This window comes from Varanus komodoensis, unplaced genomic scaffold (assembly GCF_004798865.1).
Source record: "Varanus komodoensis strain SLA01 unplaced genomic scaffold, ASM479886v1 scaffold10, whole genome shotgun sequence".
In the NCBI taxonomy this organism is placed as follows: Eukaryota; Metazoa; Chordata; class Lepidosauria; order Squamata; family Varanidae; genus Varanus; species Varanus komodoensis.
The window spans coordinates 35329378-35340336 of NW_025335269.1; the positions used below are offsets into that span (position 1 = coordinate 35329378).

The 10959-nt window shown below is 44.2% G+C and overlaps 1 protein-coding gene across 4 annotated transcripts in view; it reads left to right on the plus strand.

The window, feature by feature from the left end:
• MYT1L (myelin transcription factor 1 like) overlaps window positions 1-10959 on the plus strand; it is a 154580-nt gene that overhangs the window by 95248 nt on the left and 48373 nt on the right. For all 4 annotated transcript variants that reach the window (XM_044419192.1, XM_044419193.1, XM_044419190.1 and 1 more), the window contains exon 11: window positions 8857-9104. In XM_044419192.1, coding sequence (XP_044275127.1) covers window positions 8857-9104 — 248 coding nt within the window. The remainder of the gene's footprint in view (window positions 1-8856; window positions 9105-10959) is intronic.

Genomic DNA, 10959 nt, shown 5'->3' on the forward strand with positions numbered 1-10959 from the left:
CAATAAATCTTCCCTCATCCATCGCTTGATTGTGGATGAGGGGGCCGACCTGGCTTGCATAAGAGACCTGGGCAGGAGGGGGGGGATGTCGCCCTCTCTCAAATTTGCCCGCCCGGATATCTGGTTCAGCACCATCCATGCCTGGAGGGGAGGGGAGGGGAGGGGGGATCACTTTGGTTTACTGAGCCTCCATCTCCCTCATGGGACTTCCAGTCCCTTCTACTTGGTGTTGGGCGACCAAGACAGATTGGGGATTCTGTTGGTGTACCGTGCACCCTTCTGCCCAACAGTCTCCCTGAGCTGACGGAGATCGTCTCGAACCTGGTGTTGAGGACCCCCAGGATGTTGGTCCTGGGGGACTTCAATCTCCATGCCGAAACTGGTCTGACCAGGGCGGCTCAGGACTTCATGGCCTCCATGACGGCCATGGGGCTGTCTCAACATGTCACAGGCCCGACCCATGAACAACGTGGACACACTCTGGACCTGGTTTTCTCAACGGGGCAGGAACAGTGTGATCTGAGGGTGAGGAATTTATGTCTGACACCCCTGTCATGGTCAGATCACTTCCTCGTGAGGTTTGTGCTCGAGAGCGGCCTCTCCCTCTGTAAGGGTGCGGACCCGATTGTGTGGGTCCGCCCCTGGAGCCGGATGGATCCGGACAGATTCCTGAAAGCCCTGGGGGAGTTTCCGGCTGACAAGACTGGTGCTCCTGTCGAGGCTCTGGTGAAACTATGGAATGGGGAGATGACTAGGGCTGTTGACACGATCACTCACGATCGCTCTTAAGTGTCCTCTCCCGCCAGAGCCCACTCTTCCCCTTGGTATACATCTGAATTGCAGGCGATGAAGCAGGCCGGGAGATGGCTAGAGCGTAGGTGGAGGAGATCACGGGATGAATCTGACTGAACACATTATCAGGCCTATGCTGTGACGGCGAGGGTGGCGAAAAAGAAATTCTTCTCTGTTTCCACTGGCTCCTCAAAATGCCATCCGGCGGAGCTTTTTTGGGTGGTACAAGGGCTGGTCCATCCTGGCCCTAAGAATGATCTGGTTCCACCCTTGAAGGCCTGCTGTGATGACTTTGCCAAGTATTTCAGGGAGAAAATCACTCAGATTCATCACGAGCTAGACTCTACTAGTGATTCAGAGGCTTCTGGGGAGATACCAATGTTGCCATCTGGTCCAAAATTAATGGATGAATTTCAGTTATTGCGGCCTGATGATGTAGACAAGGTGCTTAGACGAGTATGTCCCACCACTTGCCTATTGGACCCTTGCCCATCTTGGTTAATTAACAACACCAAGCATGGGATTGGGACCTGGATCTTGGAAGTGGTTAACACTTCTCTAAGGGAGGGTCGGGTACCTGCCCCTTTAAAGGAGGCGGTAGTCCAACCGGACCTGAAGAAAGCATCACTGGATCCAGAGATGGCCACTAACTATAGACCAGTGGCCAACATCCGGTTTCTGGGCAAGGTGTTGGAGCGGGTGGTAGCGGGACATCTCCAAGCACTCTTGGATGAAACTGATTATCTGGACCCATTTCAGTCCAGCTGCAGACCTGGGTACGGTACTGAATCTGCCTTGGTTGCCCTGTACGATGATCTGTGAAGGGGGAGTGCATCCCTGTTGGTTCTTCTGAACCTCTCAGCAGCTTTCAATACCATTGACCACGGTATCCTTCTGGATAGGCTAGCAGAATTGGGGGTCGGAGGCACTGCTTTGCAGTGGTTCCGCTCCTATCTCAATGGCCGATTCCAGAAGGTGGTGCTGGGGGACTATGGCTCTGCGCCATGGCAGCTATGCCACGGAGTACCGCAGGGATCCATTTTGTCCCCTTTGCTGTTTAACGTCTACATGAAACCGCTGGGAGAGGTCATCAGGAGGTGTGGGCTGTGGAATCATCATTTCCACAGCCCCACACAGCTTTCATTCTCCACCAATCCAGGTGAGGCAGTGGCTGTGTTGAACTGGTGCCTGGTCGAGGTAATGGGCTGGATGAGGGCCAATAACCTGAAGCTCAATCCAGACAAGACGGAGGTCCTGTTGGTTGGCGGATCGGGCTTCGGGGAAGGTGAATTGAACCTAGTCCTGAATGGGGTTGCACTCCCTCTTAGGGACAAGGTCCGCAGCTTGGGAGTGCTCCTCGACCCAGAGCTTTCACTGGAAGCTCAGGTGACAGCGGTGGTGAGGAGCGCTTTCAGCTTCGGCTGATCCATCAGCTGCGCCCCTACCTGGAGAACGACTGCCTGGCAACAGTGACACACGCATTGGTGACTTCCCGACTTGATTTCTGTAATGCGCTCTACGTGGGGCTGCCCTTGAAGACGGTCCGGATACTTCAATTGGTGCAAAATAGAGCTGCCAGGCTGCTGACGGGGACTGGGCGTTATGTTCACATGACTCCACTTCTCCGTCAGCTTCACTGGCTTCCCATTAAAGTCTGGGCCCAATTCAAGGTGTTGGTTATGACCTATAAAGCCCTTAACAGCTTAGGCCCTGGTTACTTGAAGGAGCGCTTAAGTCTATATATGCCCGCCTGCCCCTTGAGATCAGTGGGAGAGGCCCTTCTCCAGGAACCCTCCATGAAGGAAATTAGGAGGGTAAGTACTCAGAGGAGGGCTTTCTCTGCGGTAGCGCCCAATCTATGGAATGTGCTCCTCAGAGAGGTCTGCCTGGCGCCGTCGTTATTTGATTTTCGGTGCCAGGCGAAGACCTTTTTATTCAAATGTTATTTTAATTGTTAATATTATTTATTTTATTCGTTGGCCAGGGTGACTTAATTTATACAGTTAAATTATATTGTTTTATATTACATTATTTATTTATGATTGTGAGCTGCCCCGAGGCGTTGGCGAATGGGGCGGCATAGAAGTTCCCTAAATAAATAAATAATAAGTCTTAGGTAGCCAGCAGGAACAGACAGACAGGTAGTTAATGAGCCTTGGGGGGGTGGGGCTGCCATTGTCAGTGGTGTCCTAGAGTCAACCTGATGGATTGCTTTAAGAGAGGCAGAGGTTAGAACAGGTGTGGGGACTTTTTTTCTGAGAAGTGCCATATTTCCTCAGAACTATTCTGGCAGGTGCTGGATGCCACAAGTGGACAGGACTGGAACCAGTGGTGAGTGAGTAGGAAAGTTGCCAGAGGGTGGGTACACCTGCCCTTTTTCTTCACCTTCTTCTCTATTTCTGTGTGTATGTGTGTGTGTGTTGCTTTCCTTTTTCTCTGCTTTGATTTTGTTTTTTTAAATGGATGTGTTACATTAGTCAGACATGCTCAGGCACCTCTGCTTAGGATTGCAATGATCCTATGAATAAGTCCCTCTTCAGTTTGTCAGACACCCTCTAATATTCAGAGCTCAGTTCCTGGCGAGCACTGCATTTGAGTCAGCATCAGACTCTCATCCAAGAGAAAGCAGGCCAGAGTCTGGGATTCCCACCCCAAAATGGTTTCTCATATATTGCTATCTGTATTCAGTATCGTTCTATTAATAGCATTAGCATTTCTATATCACCAGTAGCCAAAGCTCTCTGGGCAGTTAACAACAGTCATCATAGAAGCACACATTCAAGTCACTCATTAGGCAGGATCAGGCTGTTCAAGCTATGCAGAAGCTATATTGACCACTCTCCCGAGGAATTCTCCCAATCGGAAAAGTGGGTGTGGCATGATGCTGTCAAAAGAAATCAGGGTGCCTCTGTCTTACGTTGGCCACTGATCGGTGTGAAGAAACAGTGGAAATGATAGTAGGGAGAGAAGAGAGCTGGTGGGGAGGGGAGGGGAAAGATGGAGAGACCTTTGGTCTGAAAACTCAGTTGAGTACTAGATCAATGGTCCTGTAGTTGCCCATCTCTGAAAAAGGAATTGGGGAACAGTGAGGCTGCTAGGAGACAGCCAGGGGGTAGAAGATGACATAAAGTTCGGGGGAAAAGGTATGTTGGAGGGGGTTGTTTGTCTCCTTGCCTTTGTTGTATATTCAGCAGTGGTGCTTTCCTTTCAAACTCCATTCCCTTCCAAATGGTTACTGGTGCCTTCCTAACGTTTTGTGTATACCCATACAAAAATAGCACTTATGTTGAGTTTTTAAGTGTTCTTGATTGGCCATTTTACTACTGCTGGTCTTGCGGTAATGTTGAAAACAGGAATTTAATAGAAAGTAGTTACAGTAAGAAACTGTATGAGGATGACCTTTTAAGCTCTCTGCCCTACAGAGAACTGCCATTCTTTAAGCCACAGTCGCTTCTCCCTTCATATTCATGGTTTCTATAATTATGTACTGATTATTTCAAAAGCACTATTTTGTAAGCATATTTAGGGGTGAAATCTTCCCCTGAAAAGATCGTGTATCTAAACATCTGTGATCAGTTTAGAACCTGAATAAACAGAAGTTAATGCTGCCAAAAGATGTAATATGAAACCCAAATTACAAACAGAGTAAAATGTTTGACATATGAATGCCTAGATGTTTAAAACCTTATTGAACATTGAGAAATGGTTGAATGTCAAAGATCATCAAGGAAAAATGGCACGTAGATGATGCTGACTTAAACAGCAAACTAACAACTCAAACACATACATGTGTGTGTATTGGAGCATACAAACAAGCACACAAAGAGATCCCTAACATCAGATGGTTTGATTTCTTAGCATTATTTGATGGATTGTTTTGTTCTGTATTATACAGGATGCTGCACAAGTTGGTGGAACAGCTGGTCCTTTTATACTTGTATTTAGTTCCCTTTTATGGCAGATTCATAAACTTCTTTTTTTTGCAGCAAGGGCCAAACTGCATGTTATGCTAATTGTGTAGAGTGTAGCTGAAGTACATCATTTTTTAGTCTAGTGTAAACACACCGAACCCCGATTTAGTTTGGAACCAGTTTCTTCCCAACATCTTCCCATAGTTTAGGAGGGTTGAAATGGAGTTTCTCCCTTTTAACCCTCTGCAATAAGTACTGGACTGGGGATAATGTTCAACCCTCCCCTCCTGGTTTGCAGTCTCCCAAGGTAAATTGCAGCCCCACATTCTTACACTAGAGCAAAAAATAAGACAGCTCTCAGGTATGCATTACACAATTAGCATAATATGTAGTTCCTTTCTAAGTGAAAAGGCAGCTTGTCGATGTAGAAAGGGCACAGCAGTTAAGTGACAGGAATGGCATTCTGCAGATTTGCAATGATTCCCAAAGATGGACAATCACCTTTTTCCTTAAGCTCATGCAACAGAGGATCCTAGGAGAAAATCAACATAATATTTGGAATTAATCTGGCCTTCTGTTTCATTTTGGCACCCCAATGCCAATAACAGTGAATGCATGTAGAATAGAAATGAACATGTATCATTGACTGTGTTCCACAAAAGCAGCTTTTGATCTCCCCAGCTGGGGCAGGCACATTCCTGCACAAGAGCCCGGGTACAAGGTGGCAAAGAATCACATCCAGCCATCACTTTGAATGCAAGACCTTGTCAAGCATGGGACAGCCACCCCTATGACACCTTTACGTTTAGTAATGGAAGTTAATCTTATTACAATACTTTTCTTTTAAATACTTCCACAATTTAGATTATGTGATCCTTTTTGCCCTCCTGATTTCCTTCTTCACCTCAAGATCAACCCCCACATTTTAGTCTGCACACAGTGTTCTATTTTTAATGTGATGTAATTGGTTTTACTGTGTTTTTATATTGTGAATGTGAGTTGCTCAGATGTGCTGTGACACAATTGGGTGGCATACAAATGTTTTAAATAAATAAAACAACTTTTTTTGGGGGGGGGGCAGGTTGCCATAACCAGCCAGGGTTATTCTATGTACAAGTCTAGATAAAGAACTCTATACCCTAATTAATTAATTAATTAATTAATTAATTAAAAGCATTTCTATCCTGTCCTTCACTGGGGTCTCAGGGTGGCAATACAAGAATGAAGCACAGCATCAATCAAATAACAAATAAAAACCCATCTTTAAAATAATGTCAGATCTTATCTTAAAATACTGAGAAAATAAAAAGGGGTTGGCCTGGCACCAAAATCTATAAAGTGGCAGCACCAGGCACACCTTTCTGGGGAGCAAGTTCCAATGCTGGGGTGCCACCACAGAGAAGGCCCTGATCTCCTTCAAAGAGGGTTCCCGAAGAAGGACCTCTGACCCAGATCTTAGGGGCAGGCAGGTATATATAGAAGGAGACAGTCCTTCAGAGCTATCCTACCATAATGTGTCCTCTTAGTCCTTTTGGCAGTGTTTGTGTGCAAGAACACCTAATTCTCTCATTCTACTGAGCCTGTATTATGTCTACCTTATTTGTTTCCATGTATAACCCTCACCCACCATGGCCAAAGGATTCAGGCATTTGCTGATCAAGCTAAATGCATTATATCCCTCTCCTAATGTCTTTGGCATATAGATTTTATCTTATGGCTGTTTGGTCTGAATGATCATTTGTCTTACTATAGATTTATGCCAACTTCTACCCCATCCACATTTAGAACATTTTCACCTTATCCCCTATGGACAATTTGTCTTGAACTGGACCTTTCCAGCTCCTGTTCACTTTCCCCAGAGGTCAGCTTAAAAGCTGTTCTGCAACCTTTTTGATATTAAGTACCAGCAGTCTAGTTCCATTTTGGTTATATATTGACTTGAATATTTATTCTCAGGCTCATTCCTGCAATAGACACCAATCTACCGATCTATACATGGATGTGTATTGTTTGTACTTCTTGTCATATGGCAAAGAGATTATATGGTAACTAGTTTTGATAAACATTTAAAGCATTCATCTCAAAGTCAGTTTGGAATATAATCAATGTGCAATTAGCTTTTTAAACATTATGATCAAAAGCAAAAGACTGATCTCAATTTAGAAAACCTGCAAGCACCCAATCTTATTTTAAGGTTGACGCTGCCTGTCAGAAAGTTGGGTAGGTGCCAGGATGGGGCTGCAAGTGGGATGTGAGGAAGGAGGATGTGTGGTGAATCCACTGAGGTATGCAGCCCTCAACCAGATGCTGCCACCCAGCTGCTTCTTGCCCCCTCCTGCCCATGCATAAGATGTGTGGTGGGGAAGTCAGCTGCTCCTTTTTCCAGCACTGACCAGATGATTGCCTGCTCTTGCCCCAAAGATCTCTACGGCAGAAGGTGTGCAGAGCAGGTCCCCTCCAACAATTGTGCAAAATGGCAGCTCTCTGGTGCTGGCTGTGGTATCATGATGAGTGCTTTTTTCTTGGCTTGGATGACAGAACAAGCCATCATGTTAGCTAGAAGCTATACAACAGACCATGTTTCTGTTCATGTTTTCTGAAAGCCATGTGTACCGCATGATGGGTTATCATGATGGGTTCATGCGACACAACAGACCAAAAACAGTACAAAAAACCCCTGCCCTGGTTTGATGAGTCATATGAACTCACCCACTATGTCTATATCACAATTTCCATAAGTGACCCTTCTCTAAAATTCCAGTCTTGTTTGGGAGCAAGCCCAACTGAATAGAGTGGAGCTTAAAAATTCCAGATAAACTCTATATGATTAGTTAGGAAAAGAGATGCACTTGAGATGCTCCTTTCTTTCTGCCAAGTGGACATGTACTAAATTAGTTGATGATACCGAAGATTCAAACATGTGGTTTTGAAAATGTTAATAGCAGATGCAGTAAGATCAGAGAGGGCGGATTTAGATCAAAACCATGGTGCTGAGAAGAGACTTTCAACCTTTTGTGTTATGAAATTTGCCTGCACCCAAGCCACTCTTTTTCCACAAGCAAACCACACAAGTTTTATGGATTTACCTTGAATGTTAACTGGGCTTGATATAAGATCATGCATTTCCTTTGTTGTGGTAAATCACAATACGTTTCCACTACTGTAAGTGTGTTTGCTGATTTGATACACATACACATTGCTTTCAGTTATCTTTATAAGAGCTGAGACTCAAAAAACTCAAAAAACAAATGGGTCCTTTCATAATAGTGCTTCATACCATTTGATATCTTAGTCTTAGCTATTATCTCCCTTCCCATCCCATTGATCTTTCCTGCATGGTGCTGCCAAAGACCAGCTGGGAAGGATGTGGTCTTGGGGACAGACACATACACCTTGCAAGAAAGAGCCAGGGAGCCAGCAGGTTCTGGCTGAGGGGGAAGGCAAAGCAAACCCAAGAGATACAGGATTTACTGAGAGGATGCCTTTTTGTTAGGTTGCAACTCCTTTAAGGATCAACTTATCTCTTCTGCTCAGAGAGCTTTTTTCCTTCCTGCAAGGCTGTAGGAAATAGATTATAAGCTTTCCACAGGTTCCCACATTTCACCAGGGCAGTCCTGAAGAGGAACTCCTCCACTGTCTACCTTCCTCCCACCAAGCAGGTTTTTGAGCCTGTTTGCAAGTAATGTGAGAGGTTGCCATTGCATTCATTCGATACAATAATGTGTATTTAATTTATCCCTGTACTGTCCATCATCATAACAGGTTCCAGGATGGAATAAAATATAAATGAACAATTGTTTTCAAAAGCATAATTTTAAAAAAATCAGAGGAGGAGTTGTTTTTAAAAGCCTCCATCTAGTTTTGTGCATTGTGCACATTGGTCTTGCTATAAATCTGATCGGTGTGTCACAGCAGGACACTCCACAGGCTCTGCCTTTGCATCTTTCCATTTTGCATCCAGCTTTCTTAAAAAAAGAAGTAACCCTCAATATTGTGCATGCCTCAAGGATGGGGTTCCTCCCTGCATTAACAGACTCCGCAGCTCCTTTCCGAACAGTGCTCTCTCTGCAGATTGCATGGCTTTTTTTCTTTTCATGTATGCACATAGATGCCGGCCCTTTTGAGTCATCCTTGTCATGTTTCCTTCCCACAGCGAAACGTTACTGTAAGAATTCCAGCCCAACCAGCAGCACAACAAGCAGTTATGCCCCTAGCAGCAGCAGCAACATGAGCTGTGGAGGAGGCAGCAGCGCTAGCAGCACCTGCAGCAAGAGCAGCTTTGACTATACCCATGATATGGAAGCAGCGCACATGGCTGCTACTGCTATACTGAATCTTTCCACTCGGTGCAGGGAGATGCCTCAGAACCTCTCCACTAAGCCTCAGGATCTCTGTTCCAGGGTAAAATACATGCATGCATATCTATCTCTCTCTCTAGCTGTAGATTTTTGTTGCTATTACATGGCGGTATGCAACTCTTCATTGCAGTAGCCTCTGCACCTTGGAGGAATTCACTAAAAGCTTCCAAGGAGGCTTGTTCTTCACATAAATGTTTTCTGAACATCGGAGATAATCCAATTCAGAATACTGAGTTTAAAAACAGTTTCTGGCAACAATGGAAACAAAAACCGGCATACTGTTAACTGTTTTTTTAATTGCTGAGATCTACTGAGAAAAATCTGAAGCTCTTTTGGCTGCATTCACTGAAGGGTCTGTTGTACATCTATAATATGTTTATTGGTATTAAGAAGTTTAATATAGCAATTTACATGGGGAAGTAAAGTGTGGTTTGGTGTGGCTGAGCAGGGCTTCTGCTCAACTCATACAGGATTGGTTTACTCTGTGTATGGATATACAGCAATAAGACAGTAGGGATATCAGTCCTTTTGCCCTTCAAATGTATAACACAAACTTAAGCTGTGTTCCAACATGTGATTATTATATGCATATCTGTCTTCCCCAACCTGGTGTCCTTCAGATGTTTTGGACTACAACTCCCCACATTCCTGACCATTGACCACACTGGCTAGGTCTGATGGGAGCTGAAGTATATGTCACTTGTATGTGGTGCACAAGTCTTAAGTCAGAGATACCCTCTTGATAGTGGATGCCTCCAGCTGAAGCATTCACAGGATTTTTGGGTGTTCTGATCCTCTGGTAACCCTCCTTTGTTTTCCCAGCATTTCTTCTACCTTTTTCTTACCTTCTGATCATTAGTGCACACAGTGTCTCCAACCTATTGATAAAGAGTACCTCAGCCTTGAAGGAAACATTCTTGATTACCCAACTCTGGAAAGCTGTTCTGCAAATTTGCCATATATTCTTCTGGAAGCAGGGTGAAACTTTTAAAAACACATTCACTTATTTTAGTGGATGAAATTAAACTGATGGAACAGTTGATAGTATACTCATAATACATCAGTGTTGTTTAAACATCATTGTTTCACACCATGACTGTATAGATACAAGTTTCTGATTTCTTACTTCCCCTAGGGTGAGAACTGAGCTTCCCATATTCAGTCAGAAGTAGAGACTTAGAATCACTTGTCTTAGTCCTGTTGCTTAGTACCATGTTAACTGAACTTTAGGTTGTCCTGAATAACAGTACTTCCCCACTGCTTGTTGTGGGAAGGTAAGAGGTCCTAGGAACATGCTTAGCTATGCCTTTCAATATGGCAAATTGAGTTAACTAACGATCCATTCCATAGATAGCAACAGGAGTTCTGTGCATTCACTGAGAGCTGGATCACAAATACTGGGTGGTATCCAGTTATTTCAGCTGATGGAACTGTTTCCATCAGAAATGTGGATCGCAGTGATTCCTTGCTATTACTGTGCTATTACTATTTAATTATGTGCACATTTAAAATCTGCTCTGGAGAGTTGATGTACCCTCTAAAGGCAGTTCAATGGGGCTTCAGGGTAGGAGGAATAATAAAGGAAAAATTCTGCACTGTGCTGGGTTTCTGTTTGTGTGACACTGGATTTTTCATCCAGTAGTTTTTCAACATTTGAGGCATTAACAAAACTATATTTATTATTCTGAAGATCTAGTTTGCACATGCATATGTACATCAAGTTAAGAGCTTGTTGGAATTATGTTTGACTAAAGTGCTACTCCTTCTACACAGTACTAATTAATTTTACTATAGTAATACAAAAGGGTTTTATGTTAGATGCTTTCATTAGCCATGTAGCTAAATCCAACCACATGCATCTGGACTAATGCAAATGCAACAGGAACTTCCCTTCCATT